The sequence below is a fragment of the Brassica rapa genome, chromosome A06, assembly GCF_000309985.2.
Source record: "Brassica rapa cultivar Chiifu-401-42 chromosome A06, CAAS_Brap_v3.01, whole genome shotgun sequence".
NCBI classification, from domain to species: domain Eukaryota; kingdom Viridiplantae; phylum Streptophyta; class Magnoliopsida; order Brassicales; family Brassicaceae; genus Brassica; species Brassica rapa.
The window spans coordinates 22,039,376-22,057,172 of NC_024800.2; the positions used below are offsets into that span (position 1 = coordinate 22,039,376).

General features: G+C 33.2%; 2 protein-coding genes across 4 annotated transcripts; one reads left to right on the top strand and one right to left on the bottom strand.

Moving 5' to 3' along the window:
• The first annotated feature begins 651 nt into the window (after positions 1-651).
• Positions 652-17,136, top strand: LOC103874812 (cyclin-dependent kinase 11B). 3 transcript variants are annotated; one of them, XM_033292968.1, is made up of 17 exons: positions 652-1,550; positions 1,643-1,720; positions 1,803-1,880; positions 2,132-2,209; positions 2,292-2,369; positions 2,941-3,018; positions 4,073-4,150; positions 4,233-4,310; positions 4,882-4,959; positions 5,370-5,447; positions 6,167-6,244; positions 6,326-6,369; positions 6,483-6,562; positions 6,659-6,817; positions 7,102-7,480; positions 7,545-7,721; positions 17,126-17,136. In XM_033292968.1, exons 1-14 carry the CDS (start codon positions 1,471-1,473, stop codon positions 6,791-6,793), a joined length of 1,119 nt encoding a protein of 372 aa, XP_033148859.1. In that variant the 5' UTR covers positions 652-1,470; the 3' UTR covers positions 6,794-6,817; positions 7,102-7,480; positions 7,545-7,721; positions 17,126-17,136. The 3 variants fall into 3 exon arrangements, with proteins under 3 accessions (XP_033148859.1, XP_033148860.1, XP_033148861.1); XM_033292969.1 differs by lacking the exon at positions 2,132-2,209; XM_033292970.1 differs by lacking the exons at positions 1,643-1,720; positions 2,132-2,209.
• LOC117126142 lies at positions 9,272-15,466 on the bottom strand. Its single transcript, XM_033273562.1, has 4 exons — positions 15,412-15,466; positions 14,977-15,257; positions 14,268-14,903; positions 9,272-9,412 (listed from the first exon to the last, which is right to left on the bottom strand). The coding sequence occupies exons 1-4, from the start codon at positions 15,464-15,466 to the stop codon at positions 9,272-9,274; spliced, it is 1,113 nt and encodes a 370-aa protein (XP_033129453.1).
• Positions 17,137-17,797: the final 661 nt, after the last annotated feature.

The following is a 17,797-nucleotide window of genomic DNA, read 5'->3' on the forward strand; positions in this document are numbered from 1 at the left end:
ATACTTTTAAATTGGTTTAAATACTTGAAAATATATATAGATAGTCAAAAGTAAATATCTGAAATAGTTAAGGTATACTCAAATCACCACAAATACTTAAAATAATTATTGATTTTGTATCCAAAAATTTTAAATCAAGCCAATTGATATGTTAAGCTTAGATATTCTGACATATGTTATTTAAATTTATAGGAAATATATTATTTTATTTATAGATTTTGATAAATTTAAAATATATAATGATTTAAAACATTAAAAATAATTTAAATGGATCCAAACTCGAACCAAACCCGCAAAGGTCTGAATCACACTCAAACCAAAATCTAGAAACATCCTAATAGGATTGAAATCTTTGACCCCGGAAATCCAAAACGCAAATCGATCAGAACCAAACTCGTATGGGTTACCGAAAGCCCATCCCTAGTCATTATTATGTATCGTATATTGTCATCATATAATTAATCGTATTTTATATGTACCATCATATAAATAATTACATATATTATATTTTTAAAACTTAATATGAAATATAAAAACCATAATTTGAGTTGGTATTTCAAATTGGGCTTTGTATTGTATTTTTCTTATATATATGTTGACAACATTTTTTATAATGGTTATTGAAAAATAGTTTAGTAAAAATTCATTTTTGAATATATGTATATTTTTCAATCAATTTATGATATAAATCAATTTTGAATTATTATTTTGATTAGAAATATGTATATAAAGTTTAAATTTTGTTTTATGGTTAGTTTAGAAAAAAAAGTTTTAGGCAATTAGATTGACTCATTTTAAAACTGGCTCAAATAGATAGTTTCTTATAATATGATGGACTTTCAATTTTTCTTAATAACATAAGCCCATTACTTTTTTGCTTAATAATACTATCCTTATTTTCAAACAAAGGTAATGGTTATTGAAAAATAGTTTAGTAAAAATTCATTTTTGAATATATGTATATTTTTCAATTAATTTATGATATAAATCAATTTTAAATTATTATTTTGATTTGAAATATGTATATAAAGTTTAAATTTTATTTTATGGTTAGTTTAGAATAAAAAGTTTAAATGATTTGATTCATTTTAAAACTGATCCAAATAGATAGTTTCTTATAATATGATGGACTTTCAATTTTTCTTAATAACATAAGTCCATTGTTTTTTTGCTTAATACTACTATCTTCATTTCCAAACAAAAGTAATATTTTTTTAAAAGACTACAATCCATGTTACCAAACACTCTTATTTTTTAAACTCATATACATGTTTCCAAACATTCTCATTTTGTACTTCAGTTTTAATAAGATAGATAATAATAAATATTAATTATTATTCCTGATTCGAAAAACCTTTACGGACGTCGGATGTTTAGTATGAATGATTTTATCAAATCATACAATTTAGGCAATTAAACCCTCTCTTAAAGGATCACTCGTCCTTCTGTGTTAAGCTTGGTGCTCTAGAAATGGGGAAAAAAAAGAAACCCAAAGCGGACGAAGCTGACGTGACGGCAGAAAGAGAAGGTGTGAATCAAGAATCTCAAAGGTTGGTTGTGTTAGTGAGCCTTCAATCTTTTCAGATTCTTGGTAAATTGAAATCTACCACTATCTTCTGCTTTGCTGTTATTTGAAATACAGGACTGGAATAGGGAGAAAGAGACACGGCGAAGCTGACGTGAGAGCAGAGAGAGAAACTCCAAAGCAGAAAACTCAAAGGTTGGTTGTGTTATGTCTTCTCAGATTCTTGTTAAATTGTGATCTGCCAACATCTTCTGTTTTGCGGTTATTTGAAATCCAGGACTGAAATGGGGAGAAAGAAACACAACGAAGCTCACGTGATGGCAGAGAGAGAAGCCGTGAATCAAGAATCTCAAAGGTTTGTTGTGCTAGTGAGCCTTCAATCTTCTCAGATTCTTGGTAAATTGTGATCTGCCAACATCCTTTAATTTACTGTTATTTGAAATACATGACTGAAATGGGAAGAAAGAGACACAGTGAAGCTCATGTGACTGCAGAAAGAGAAGTCCCAAAGCAGAAAACTCAAAGGTTGATTGTGTTCTGTCTTCTCGAATTCTTGGTAAATTGTGATCTGCCAACATCCTCTAATTTGCTGTTATTGAAATACATGACTGAAATGGGGAGAAAGAGACACAACGAAGCTCACGTGACTGCAAAAAGAGAAGCCCCAAAGCAGAAAACTCAAAGGTTGGTTGTGTTCTGTCTTCTCAGATTCTTGGTAAATTGTGATCTGCCATCATCTTCTGCTTTGCTGTTATTTGAAATCCAGGACTGAAATGGAGAGAAAGAAACACAACGAAGCTCACGTGATGGCAGAGAGAGAAGACGTGAATCAAGAATCTCAAAGGTTTGTTGTGCTAGTGAGCCTTCAATCTTCTCAGATTCTTGGTAAATTGTGATCTGCTAACATCCTCTGATTTGCTGTTATTTGAAATACATGACTGAAATGGGGAGAAACAGACACAACGAAGCTCACGTGACTGCAGAAAGAGAAGTCCCAAAGCAGAAAACTCAAAGGTTGGTTGTGTTCTGTTTTCTCGGATTCTTGGTAAATTGTGATCTGTCAACATCCTCTGATTTGCTGTTATTGAAATACATGACTGAAATGGGGAGAAAGAGACACAACGAAGCTCACGTGACTGCAGAAATAGAAGCCCCAAAGAAGAAAACTCAAAGGTTGGTTGTGTTCTGTCTTTTCAGATTTTTGATAAATTGTGATTTGCCAACATCCTCTGATTTGCTGTTATTTGAAATGAAGGACTGAAATAGAGAGAAAGAGACACATCGAAGCTGACGTGAGCACAGAGAGAGAAGCCCCAAACCAGAAAACTCAAAGGTTGGTTGTGTTTTATCTTCTCAGGTTATTGGTAAATTGTGATCTGTCAACATCTTCTGCTTTGCGGTTATTTGAAATCCAGGACTGAAATGGGGAGAAAGAAACACAACGAAGCTCACGTGATGGCAGAGAGAGAAACCGTGAATCAAGAATCTCAAAGGTTTGTTGTGCTAGGGAGCCTTCAATCTTCTCAGATTCTTAGTAAATTGTGATCTGCCAACATCCTCTGATTTTCTGTTATTTGAAATACATGACTGAAATGGGGAGAAAGACACACATCGAAGCTCACGTGACAGCAGAAAGAGAAGCCCCAAAGCAGAAAACTCAAAGGTTGGTTGTGTTCTGTCTTTTCGGATTCTTGGTAAATTTTGATATGCCAACATCCTCTGATTTGCTGTTATTGAAATACATGACTGAAATGGGGAGAAAAAGACACAACGAAGCTCACGTGACTGTAGAAAAAGAAGCCCAAAAGCAGAAAACTCAAAGGTTGGTTGTGTTCTGTCTTCTCAGATTCTTGGTAAATTGTGATTTGCCAACATCCCCTGATTTTCTGTTATTTGAAATGCAGGACTGAAATGGAGAGAAAGAGACACGGCGAAGCTCATAGAGAGAGAGAAGCCCCAAAGCAAAAAACTCAAAGGTTGGTTGTGTTATGTCTTCTCAAATTCTTGGTAAATTGTGATCTGCCAACATCTTCTGCTTTGTTGTTATTTGAATGCCAGGACTGAAATGGAGAGAAAGAAACACAACGAAGCTCACGTGATGGCAAAGAGAGAAACCGTGAATCAAGAATCTCAAAGGTTTGTTGTGCTAGTGAGCCTTCATTCTTATCAGATTCTTGGTAAATTGTGATCTGCCAACATCCTCTGATTTGCTGTTATTTGAAATACATGACTGAAATGGGGAGAAAGAGACACAACGAAGCTCACGTGACTGCAGAAAGAGAAGCCCTAAAGGAGAAAACTCAAAGGTTGGTTGTGTTATGTCTTCTCGGATTCTTGGTAAATTGTGATCTGCCAACATCCTCTGATTTGCTGTTATTGAAATACATGACTGAAATGGGGAGAAAGAGACACAACGAAGCTCACGTGACTGCAGAAATAGAAGCCCCAAAGCAGAAAACTCAAAGGTTGGTTGTGTTTTGTCTTTTCAGATTCTTGGTAAATTGTGATTTGCCAACATCCTCTGATTTGCTGTTATTTGAAATGCAGGACTGAAATGGAGAGAAAGAGACACAGCGAAGCTGACGTGAGCACAGAGAGAGAAGCCCCAAAGCAGAAAACTCAAAGGTTGGTTGTGTTTTATCTTCTCAGGTTCTTGGTAAATTGTGATCTGCCAACATCTTCTGCTTTGCTGTTATTTGAAATCCAGGACTGAAATGGGGAGAAAGAGACACAGTGAAGCTCGCGTGACGGCAGAGAGAGAAGTCGTGAATCAAGAATCTCAAAGGATTGTTATGCTAGTGAGCCTTCAATCTTCTCAGATTCTTGGTAAATTGTGATCTGCCAACATCCTCTGATTTACTGTTATTTGAAATATAAGACTGAAAATGGGAGAAAAAGACGTAGCGAAGCTCATGTGACTGCAGAAAGAGAAGCCCCAAAGCAGAAAACTCAAAGGTTGGTTGTGTTCTGTCTTCTCGGATCCTTGGTAAATTGTGATCTGCCAACATCCTCTGATTTGCTGTTATTGAAATACAAGACTGAAATAGGGAGAAAGCGATACATCGAAGCTCACGTGACTGCAGAAAGAGTAGCCCCAAAGCAGAAAACTCAAAGGTTGGTTGTGTTCTGTCTTCTCAAATTCTTGGTAAATTGTTATTTGCCAACATCCTCTGATTTGCTGTTATTTGAAATGCAGGACTGAAATGGAGAGAAAGAGACACAACGAAGCTGACGTGAGCACATAGAGAGAAGCCCCAAAGCAGAAAACTCAAAGGTTGGTTGTGTTTTTTCTTCTCAGATTCTTGGTAAATTGTGATCTGCCAACATCTTCCGCTTTGCTGTTATTTGAAATCCAGGACTGAAATAGGGAGAAACAGACACAGCGAAGCTCACGTGATGGCAGAGAGAGAAGCCGTGAATCAAGAATCTCAAAGGTTTGTTATGCTAATGATCCTTCAATCTTTTCAGATTCTTGGTAAATTGTGATATGCCAACATCCTCTGATTTATTGTTATTTGAAATACATGACTGAAATGAAGAGAAAGAGACACAGCGAAGCTCACGTGACTGCAGAAAGAGAAGCCCAAAGCAGAAAACTCAAAGGTTGGTTGTGTTCTGTCTTCTCGGATTCTTGATAAATTGTGATCTGCCAACATCTTCTGATTTGCTGTTATTGAAATACATGACTGAAATGGGGAGAAAGAGACACAACGAAGCTCATGTGACTGCAGAAAGAGAAGCTCCAAAGAAGAAAACTCAAAGGTTGGTTGTGTTCTGTCTTCTCAGATTCTTGGTAAATTGTGATTTGCCAACATCCTCTGATTTGCTGTTATTTGAAATGCAGGACTGAAATGGGGAGAAAGAGACACATCGAAGCTCACGTGACTGCAGAAAGAGAAGCCCTAAAGCAGAAAACTCAAAGGTTGGTTGTGTTCTGTCTTCTCGGATTCTTGGTAAATTGTGATCTGCCAACATCCTCTGATTTGCTGTTATTGAAATACAATACTGAAATAGAGAGAAAGAAACACATCGAAGCTCACGTGACTGCAGAAAGAGAAGCCCCAAAGCAGAAAACTCAAATGTTGGTTGTGTTCTGTCTTCTCGGATTCTTGGTAAATTGTGATCTGCCAACATCCTCTAATTTGCTGTTATTGAAATACAATACTGAAATGGGGAGAAAGAGACACATCGAAGCTCACGTGACTGCAGAAAGAGAAGCCCCAAAGCAGAAAACTCAAAGGTTGGTTGTGTTCTGTCTTCTCAGATTCTTGGTTAATTGTGATTTGCCAACATCCTCTGATTTGCTGTTATTTGAAATGCAGGACTGAAATGGAGAAAAAGAGACATAGCGAAGCTGACGTGAGCACAGAGAGAGAAGCCCTAAAGCAGAAAACTCAAAGGTTGGTTGTGTTTTGTCTTTTCAGATTCTTGGTAAATTGTGATCTGCCAACATCCTCTGATTTGTTGTTATTTGAAATATAGGACTGAAATGAGGAGAAAGAGACACATCGAAGCTCACGTGACTGTAGAAAGAGAAGCCCCAAAGTAGAAAACTCAAAGGTTGGTTGTGTTATGTCTTCTCGGATTCTTGGTAAATTGTGATCTGCTAACATCCTCTGATTTGCTGTTATTAAAATACAGGACTGAAATGGGGAGAAAGAGACACATCGAAGCTCACGTGACTGCAGAAAGAAAAGCCCCAAAGCAGAAAACTCAAAGGTTGGTTACGTTCTATCTTCTCAGATTCTTGGTAAATTGTGATTTGCCAACATCCTATGATTTACTGTTATTGAAATGCAGGACTGAAATTGGACAGGGAAGTGGTGGGAGCGGTTATGGTGATGGGGATGGTGGAGTACCTTTGTCTTAGATTCTTTTTCTTGTCCAGCAAAAATTTCAGTGCTTACTTGCTTAGCTTCGTCAGTCATGTGAACTGATTTATTTCTCCAATATGCATGCGGATACAGTAGCCGATGTCCAGATAACTCAGGTGATGTTGTTCCCCAAAGACATGAGCTGCAAGAAGCTGACTTGCTGGTATGATATACGCTCTGATTGTGTTTGGTGTTTTAACAATTTGAATAAGCTATATCATTTTATTAATTTTTTTTATTTGTTCCTTGTTCCTTGTAGAAACGTAAAATGATGTTGATTTGGGATTATGAGAATTCGAAAATTCCTACAGAATTGGACCACAATTTAGCTCGCCAGTTGATCATTAAAAAGCTGTTAGATGCTGGCTTCAGCCGAAAATGGACGGCATCATAGTATACTATGCCAACCAATATAAAAGTAAGTTGCTCACTTTTTCTTGTTGTGTCTTTCATTTAAATCTGTTGAATAACTGCTGTGATTTTTGGCCTCTCATCATTCTCAACTCATGGCCAGGTTCTCCTTTTTTTCATTCTGTTTTGTTCACTCTCTTCACTCTCTCATTTACGTTTGGTTGTTGTTCTTGTAGAGAAAGAATAAAGTTTATCTTTGCTTCCACTTCTTCTTCTCTCTTGATTTCACCTTCTCTTTGTGTGTTTAATCAAAGGTTCAATTCCAACAATAATCTTATCTTCTGATTTCAGGACCGACAGCTAGTGTGACACTGGGCAACCAAGCTTCAGATATAGCTATGACAATGTGGACAGAAGATTGGCTTGAGGATCATACTGAGCCCCATAACGTCACGTTCATCTCTGGCGATGGTGGCTTCAGCAAGACTCTAGATCTTTTGACTGAAGCGGGTCATTTGGTGGTTCTGGTTACAAACGAAAGGGAAAAAGATCTACGTGCTTACCTTCAGTGGACGATGAGAGAGTGTCTCAGTCTCCCACCTGACCGAGTCTCCAAGAATCCTAGTGAAGCAAAACAAGCCACCGTAAGAAAGTTAGAAGTAGAGCTCATTTGAAAACTCTTCGTAAGAGTAGAGTTCGGGCTAGGAAGGAGGAACTAGAGAAAGCAAAGGTATTATGTTTAGGCTCATAATTATTTTTGAATTGATGGTAATAATTTGCTGTGACTTTTGCAGACCGATTTCGTACCAAAGAGCATTGTACAGCTGCCTGATGGATCTGTCCAGATTTCCATTGCATTGGAAAACCATACGCAGAAGACAGTAATCAGAAGTATTGATGATGATTGTGTATCAGTTGTTGGAGTTGACGATATGGGAACTAACAAGGAGATCATGGAAGATTTAGGAAGGGTAATAAAATTGATTCATAATCGGTTTTGTCTGATTGGTAAAAAGTCTAAGCTTATGCAGTTCAAGAAAGTCGGTGATAGAAACAAGTGGACTCTGGTGGTGGAAGATATGACAGACAGACAAGCGGTTTTGAAGCTTGTTCAAGCCCGAACGTAGAGGCTACGGTGATAGCAACAAGTGGACACTTTGATTTTAGGCCAAAAAATGTATAAACTTGTGTACATGGCCGAATTTGGATATGTTTTTGGTGAAACATGAATCTTTTTTTTATGTAACATTGTGGATGATTTACCTTGACCAAGATGCAGTGTCGTGCGAAGGGTTCCAGGGATCTAAGGCAAATTTTAAAAATAAATTTATATACAACTATAAAGAAAACAATTTTCTAATAAGATATATCACTTTCGCGAAATACATAAGTTTAACACTTATTACGTAATATGCTATATTATGTCCTATAAAAAAGTATATGGATTTAGAAATTGAGTTATTTGATTCTCGTAGAAAGTTTTTTTTTAGAAATAAGTTTAAGCAACTAAACTAAAAATTAGTTTAAATTTTGGGACCTTAGAAAACGTAATATTATTCGGGAGCCTAAGGCGAATGCCTTTTTCAATACACTGTAGGCACGCCTCTGCCAAGATGCATGATTCTAACTCTCGAGACTAACCACAGGTTCCTTCAGCGGTTGCACTTTCTATCTAGTTCAGCCTAGCTTGCGATGTTCAGAAACACACTTCTTCAAGAGTCGCAAGCTGGATGTCTGAGATTCCAAACTCAGATTCTCTGTTTTATAGCTCTTCGAAAAAATCCTATACGTGAAGACACCCTGGTGAACAACATTGATATATGTATAAAGGTCTAAGAGATGGTTACCAGTGCCCAAGCGTGATTTTAACCTGATTGAGGTTCCAATGCAGCAGAGCCTGCCTTTAGCCATGATCCTATATGGTCACCTCTCTTGCTTGATTTGAAGCTCATGGAGAAAGCAAACAAAGAAGACTCGATCGAGCCACCCTGGCGAGGTGACGAGCGGTGTTGTTGCAGCTATTGAGAAACTCCAACTAGAGTTGAGAAAAATAGGAAATGGAACGTTCACAGTTTTGTAATGCTCAATTTTCAAGCCGACGGGAATAAGATTATTAACATGAACACTCTTCTTTTGTAATTCCGTGAGTATACAAATATCAAAAATATTTATGGTTATTCTACTCTTTTAGCACTTTACATCGCCAGGATTCAATAACACTCTTAACTTCATCATTGCTCATACCAGAAGAAAACAGCTTTGTACTCCAATACTCTACACTCTCACCACTACTAGGTACTTACCCTTGCCTCGTCATCATCTTCTTCGTTGAAATGATTTTCCACACCTGTTTCTTCAGGATCAAACAAATTCTCAAACCCATCTTCATGTTCATCACCATCCAGATCACTATGATAATCATCAATTCGTTCATCCCTGTTATCACCATTGCTACACTCTTCCATGCTTCTACGGTCTCCTTTCCTTCTTGTACAAGATCTATCAAACGTTCTCTGATCAGCTATGTCTCATCTTTCTCTAGAAGATCACCATTTTCATTGTACGCTTCCACGAGAAACACAGAGTCTCTAGTGCCTTTTGGACTCTCATAGAAATGCTCTGGATCAATGGTCTTATCTTGCTTGGTAACGCAAACTCCTTCCTGAAATATGTCAAATATTGGTCTATCAAAGTCCTTTTCTCTCGACCGTTAACCCCAATACTTCTCTTACAACTGTCTGCCAGTGACATAATTGACAGAACAGCCACACATGGGAACAGGGGAGGATTTGTGGGTAATTATTTTTACCTTTGGTAACTGCCGAGAAACAGTAAATATGAGTCTGACAAAGAGGAGTTAACAGTTCATGTCTTTGATCAAACCGCAAATAGCCGATTGCATGCAATTCATGCGACTCCAAGTGTCTTATATTTTTTGTTGCAACAGAGGTCCTTTTGTTTTTACTTTTTGTTTATAAATGACATTATCACAGGGTACATTTAAAATGTGCAAATGGAAACACAATATGAAGTGCCATCTCATTCCCCAATCTCTCTCTATTTTTTTCTTTATGAACCAATCTCTCTCTATTTAGCTTTGTAATAAAAACTCTTCCAGGTCATTTGACATGCTTCAAGCTTCTGAATATGAAAATGAAAAGTTAGAGCTGATGAAATTGAGATAACAAATGATTCATTTCGAGAAAATACCTCCTTTTAGACCATCTCCAATGGTACTCTACAATTTTCTCTATATTTCACTCTAAAATAGAGTAACTCTATTATAGAGTTGGATTTGCTCCAATGGTTCACTCTATAATAGAGTTACTCTATAATAGAGTTACTCTATAATATAGTGAAATATAGAGTATTCTTGTTTTTCCACTTTATATTCGGATTAAGAAAATAAGATTATTATATATTTCACTCTATTATAGAGTGAACCATTGGAGCAAATTCAACTCTATAATAGAGTTACTCTATTTTAGTGTAAATTATATAGGAAAAAATAGAGTCCCCTTGAAGATGCTCTTAAAACGACTAGGTGAAGCTCAGCGTACACACCCGGATTTGTGGTTTGATATGTTCTTATTTGATTTTAAATTTTGACATCTATCTATACTATTAAGATAGAAGTACATATAAGAATTAACCTTTAGATTTACAATTTATTTACAACCCTATATCACTAAAGTAATTAATGAATTTATTTAATTTATTTTATTGTCTTTTTTTTTGACATATTTTGATACTCTTACACTACATACTTAACATATTTTGATAATCTACGCAATCAAATATAGATAAATTTCTATTTTCTTTATTGCTTTTATGTTGTTATTTCCACTTTTTATATTTTTATAATATATATTTTATTTGACTTTAGGAGGAGGAAAACTCAGCTTTTATTAGGAAACTTAGTGAAAACAAAAAGGATCATTATAGGGTATTATTTATAACACTACGTCGTATGGACATAAATTCTCAGAACATCTATGTTTTTTGTACTTTTTGATTTGATTTATGGTTGTTGGAATATTTTATTTAATGTTTAATCACACATTTTAAATAATTTAATTTAAGAAAGTGTTCATCTTCATGTATTAGAGGTTTGGTCCGTGAATAAATGGTTGTTATATAATTTCTAAATCATCGCTAGTAATTTATAAAATGTTTTTAATCAACATAATCATGTGTTATTCTGTTTAAATCCAACAACTATATCTCGATCCGCGTAACCGCGCGGGTTTTGGTTTTCATTTATTTTTATATAAATATTTTGTTTTCAATTATAAATTGGTATATATTATAATATATATGTGTCTATCAATTTTTAAAACATAATAAGTTTACTGTTAATTTTTTCATTGAATAGATTGTTTCAAACTTTCACATATATTTGTATCTTATATATATATATATATATATATATATTTGGATTATTATTTTATTATTAAAATCGTAACTATATATATAAATATTAGTAAAATATTGTTTTATTGTCATATTCAAAGATATTGTAACATTTCACATATTTAGAAAGTTTTTAAAAAATTAAACTTTTCGCTTCATAGATTTATATTATCGAGTAAATAATTAAAATTTTAGTTTTTGTTTAATTTTTAAAATAAACTATATAGTTTAAAATTTGTTTTCATTGGTTTAAAGTAGTAAAAATTAATCATTGTTAGATAATATGATTTTTGTTATTTAAAAAAAATCTTTATAATTTTAAAAGTTAAGATAGACAAATATTTAATATTTAGCATATAGAGGTATAGTATTATAACATTAAATTATATCTGTTTAATTTATACTATTTATAAATCCAATGGATCATCTATTGTTTAAATCCAATTATTGATAGCCCAATAAAAAAATTTTGTAGGCCCAAAATTTAAATGATAAAATTAGATATTTAAATGTAACATGATTTTATAGAAATATGATCATTAGGTCCATTTTGAAGAAAAAAGCACACATGAATCAAAGTTGTGACTTCTGTTTTAATATATAAGAGTAGATCTCGACCTGCGCAACCGCGTAGGTTTTTGTTTTTATTTATTTTTATATAAATATTTTTTTTCAATTCTAAATTCGTATATATTATAATATATATGTGTCTATTAATTTTTAAAACATAATTAGTTTACGGTATATTTTTGTCATCAAATAGATTGTTTCAAACTTTCACATGTATTTGTATCTTTTTCTATATATATATTTTCGGATTTTTATTTCATTATTAAAATAGTTACTATATATATAAATATTAGTAAAATATTGTTTTATTGTCATATTCAAAGATATTGTAACATTTCACAAATTTAGAAAGTTTTTTAAAAATTGAACTTTTCGTTTCATAGAATTATATTATCGAGTAAATAATTAAAAATTTAGTTTTTGTTTAATTTTTAAAATAAATTATATAGTTTAAAATTTGTGTTCTTTTGTTTAAGGTAGTAAAGATTAATCATTGTTAAATAATATGATTTTTGTTATTTAAAAAAAATCTGTATAATTTTAAAAGTTTACATCGACAAATATTTAAATATTTAACATATGGAGGTATAGTATTACAACATTAAATTATACCTATTTAATTTATATTATCTATAAATCTAATGGATCATCTATTGTTTAAGTCTAATTATGGATAGCCCAATAAAAAATTTTGGTAGGCCCAAAATTTAAATGATAAGATTATAGATTAAATGTAACATGACTTTCTAGTAATATGTCTATAAGGTCTATTTTTTATATCACACATGAATCAAGGTTGTGACTTTTCTTTTAATATATAAGATATATAAAGATTAGGGTGTAGTATATTTGTTACGGGTAAATATGCATATGAGAGAAAATATATGTTTTATAATTTTTGATGTTTATAACTGAAATTTTGATGTTTTAATAAATTATATTATATGTTAGATTTTAAAATGTAGTAATTGTTAAAATAATTAAATAATGTAGGTAAATATCTTGTGGTGAGAAAATAAACAATCATGTAGGTCAACGTAGAAGGTGTTTTTTTAGAGTACATTATTAATTCTTGAAATGCATTTTATTATATAGTTATATAACTACTTTTCTGTAGGTTAGGTTGGGTTGGGGTAAATATAATGTTGTTTTCTTAAATACTTGTATGCTCAACCTCAACATATCGAAGTGGAGTTGTTCGTCCATAAAAACGGATTGGGTTTTAATTTGCTGGGCTCGAATTGTGGTGGGCCATGAGTTTTAAATTTGTGCTGAAACTGGAAAAAAACCGTTAGGTAACTACCCACAAATGGAAGGGTTTTCAATCTATTAAAAGAGGATACTAGATACTGACCCGTCCTTTCAAAAAACGGGTTTTCAATCTATTAAAATATCATTTTTCAATTTTGAATATTATTTCTAATTAGATAAGGATGTGTTTCAATATTTTAATATCTAGTATGGTTTTATTTTTATAAATTGTAATTCTAATTAGTGCGAGTATGTGTTTGAATAGTTTATTATGTAATATGGTTTTTATTTTTATAAATTGTAATATAATTTATTTGTTACTAGTAAAATTGTGTTTACACATATAGGACTGCAAATCCGTTGTTTGTTTAATTCTTCAATATATCACATATATTAATTTGTTTATTTCTTAAATGTATAATCTCAATAAAAATAAAACAGGCTTTTTATGATTTTAAGTATAGATATTTTACACAAATTGGCATAATGGGTTAATATATTTGTTTATATCTTAAATGTATAATCCCTGTATAAAAAATAAAACAATCTTTTTAATGATTTTCACTAAATATATTTTAAACAAAATGGCCTAATAGGTTAACAATGGTTCAATTTGGACCTATCGAATGAGCTTTAAATTTCCGTAGATCATTAAAGATATTAAAAAAAGTAATGGTATGTTTTGTAATATTTTTTAAAAGTCAAGAGCATAATCCTTAGAAGGATTCTGCTTTAATGGTATAGATTAGTAATAGATATTTAAAACCCAATTTTAATCGGGGTCGGGCTGATTCAAACCTATAATTTAAATACCCACAAAATATCCGTAATATTTATGGATCCATATCGGGTTTGGTCAAATTCAGATATCTAATATCTGAAAAGAATATGACATATCCAACACCATCATGTTCAGCTGATATTTATCATATATTTCTAAAATTGAACAAAATAGCTTTTAAAACTATGAATAATTAAATTAAAAAATTTTAAAATTTTAACATATTTCTTAAGAATTTCAGTTCTGGATATAGATATTTTTAAGTTGGTTATATCTCAATCTTTTCCAGGTTAGGTCTACTCGGATTTATTTTCTCGTGGTCGGGGTTTATTCGGTTCAGTTACTTTCGGTTTTGTGAAAAAGAAATTTGAAACCAAAAGTATCTGTTAATTTTCTTCTCCACAGCAATAGCCAGTGGCTTCGAGTGCTTAGAACTTAAAGTTCTACGTTGGAAAAACCATCGAGTCATCATTTCCCTAATGCTGTCCATTAGAGGTATTACTGGAAACTTTCTAGGCATACGCAAAGCAGAATTTATCAACTCTGCAGGGTTAGTAGTGTTGATATCATACCTGTAATCCGAGAATTGACAACGAGCCCACTTCCTCACATCGTCTTCTATGAGATAATTTCCAATTTCAGGACTAATAGAGTAAATAGCAGTGAACAGCTTACGAAAATCAGCAGCTCGATAAGCTTTAGAAGCCTTTGCAACCAAACCAGCCACACCTTTCCCACTACAATATGTTACAACATTATTCAGCAAGTGGTGAATGCAAATTCCGTGATGAGCTTGCGGGTACACGTTAGCAATAGCTTTAACAATCGAGGAATTCCTATCAGACACAAAAGCTAAACTATGCCCGTCAGCAATGACCACATTAAGTTGTCTCATAAACCAGTTCCACGCGAGGTCATTCTCTGAGTCGACAACTCCAAATGCAATAGGATATAAATTCGAGTTTCCATCTAATGCAGTAGCAACCAGTAATACCCCTTTATATTTGCTCTTCAAGAACGTCCCATCCACAACAATAACTTTCCGAATTGCAGCATAGAAACCGCGAAGACTGGCCAAAAGAGATGAAGAGGAATCTGAATCTCCCTTCAGAATCCCTTTCATAAGACGTGTGTGACCCTGGATTAGTTTTCCTCATCATGTGCAAGTATTTGAGAATTGTTTCATAGCCTTCCTGTGGAAGGCCTTTCACTTTGTTGATTGCATACTCACGTGCATCCCATGCCAAAGAATAGGATATCTCAACTCCATGTTCTGAACGCATATATTGGACTATGTCATTAGATCTCGGTCCTTCTTTAGCAGTTTCACACATATGCGTAATCAGAGTACCAATTGTTTTTGCTGAAGCTGTCCGAACAGAACCCTTCCTTTTGGATGGAGCACATAAATGATGAGGTGCATACTTTTTGGTGATAAAATAAGATGAACCAGTTAAGCCCTCTGCACGAACATGCCAGTTGCAATCATCATCTGCGCAAATGTACCACACTTTTTTTATCTGATTTGACAAGCTTATAGTCGAAATTATGTTTCATTGCACATACTTCGAATGCTGCCTTCAAAAGCGTTTTCGAAATAAAATGTTGACCCTCCTTCATAAAATCCACCAAAGAAAAGTGAATACCATTTCCATTGCTTTTCTCTTTGTCACACCATTCAACCTCTTCTTGTGAATCCATAGTTTAGATAGAAAAAAAAGTAGAGAAGAAGAAAAGAAGAAGAAGAAGAAGAACTCGTGATAGACAACGATAAAGAAACGATAAAGAATACCATATTTTAGGAAAAATAACAATTAAAAAAAGGAAAAAAATATAAATAAAAGATTTAGAGAATATTTCATAACCGTTTTTAGCAAGATTTTCGGATTTTGTTTACTAACCGTTAAAGAACTTGCATTCTACCAATTTAGAAAATATAATAATAAATAGGATGTAATATACTACTGTCGTAGATAAAAAGACATGTTGTAGATTGTATTTTCTGGCGTGGTTTATAAAAAGGATAGATTTAGATTATATTTGTAGCGTGGTTGATGAGATGACATTGTTTAGTGTTTTAAGTCTCCCTGAAATATAGATCATAGAGAAAATCGTGAACTTCATATTCTGCCTTAGTATACGTTTTCGTTATAATGTGCAGCCTACATGCTTTAGAACATTATGTGTCTTTTAGATTATATATTCTAAACCGCCGTAGATGGTAGATATGGTTTACTAGCACATTTAGCCAATTTTTCAAATTATTATGTAAACATCTTTTGATGTCAAAAATATTTTTCTCACATGCACATGCTTGTCTACATTAAGTTAACTATTTTTTCATATTTTTTTACTTTGTAAAAAAATTATATGAATTTTTATATACAAAAAGAATAGTCAATGTCCAAATGTGACAAAAGTTGATTTAGTTCTAAGTGGACAATACTTTAGAGATTTAGTTTTATATTGGCAAATTTCCCTAGATTTTAAGTCTTAAGTATCTTTTGTAGAACATGAAGTTTAAATAAGTTTAAGATGTTATATATGAATTTTGAATCTGCATATCTCTTAAATTGAAAATTAGACTTTTTTTATATTAAGTGGCTTATGGATCCCATGACAGTTCAACTGGTCATAGTCCTATTTGTACATGATCTTATTTAGACATGATGCTATTTGAACTTCGACCAAAAACGTCCAGAAAAAATAAACCCATCTAAACATACCTAAATCCATCTAATTGACATCCTAAGTGTCAGCTGACCCACATTTTTCTATGGTGGGTCCGCCTTTGGTCCAGTATCAGACTCAGCTGGGTAAAATGTTTGATTCTAGACCCAACCTGAACCGGTGTTTTCGGGTATGTTAGCGTTCGGATCAGGGGGAAAATGAGCATTTAATTCATGAACTATTTGAAATCGGCAATTTAAATATCGAACTATTACTCGCATGTGTTTATCCCCCAACTATTTGTTGACTCAGCAAATTGGTATCCAAAAAAGTTAACGTTAAGTCAATAATTTTTGTCATTAGTGTTTTACCAATCTTCTTCTCGATTGTACTTTAGATACTCGAAATCCACAAATTAAAACCCTAATTTGAGAGAAAAAGCGATACCGGCAAGTACAGAGAAGATTTCCGATGACGTGATGAATAACTTCGAGAAAGAAAAACTCTCTGTCGAGAAAAACAAGACTCTATCTCGGAAAACAGCTTAAGATTTCACCGATAGAGAGTTTTGTTCTTCTCGAAGTTGTTCACGAAGTTCTTCATCACTTTTTCTCTCAAATTAAAGTTCTAATTTGGGGATTTCGAGTATCAATTAAAGTTTTCCATTGTATTTGAGCTACAATGGAGAAGAAGATTGGTAACAGCAAATGTTATTCACTTAGCGGCTGATTTTTGTGGGTATCAATTTACCGAGTCAACAAATAGTTGGAGAATAAAAACGTGCAAACAATAGTTCATTATTTAAAGAGAAAAAGACCAAAATAGCACTAAATCAAGTTTTTGTTCCCAAACTAGCACTCAAGGCCAAAAGTCACAAAAATAGCACTCAAGGGGTGGGGTTTAGGGTTTAGAATTTAGGGTTTAGGGTTTAGAGTTCAGGTTTTAGGGTTTAGAGTTGAGAAGTGAGGTTTTGGGGATAAGATTCCAAATTTTGAAAAATAAAAAAATTTAAATTTTTCAAAAGATAAAATGCTATTTTGGTCATTTTAGTTTTTGAATGCTATTTTTGTGATATAAACTTAGAAATGTGCTATTTTGGAGATTTACCCTTATTTAAATTGCCGATTTCGAGTAGTTTAAGAATTAAATGCCCATTTTTACTCGGATCAGGCCTAGTTTTAATTGTATCGTCTCTAATATAAAAGAAGATGCGATTTCGTAATGTCCGTCCACACACCTTTAAGTTGATTACAATTAGGCCCATTAGAGCAGGATTATTGCAAATACCCATATTAGGGGTTCTTATTACTTTTTTAATGCTTTTACGCACAAAAAGTGAATTAAGAGACAAGGTTAAGAAAC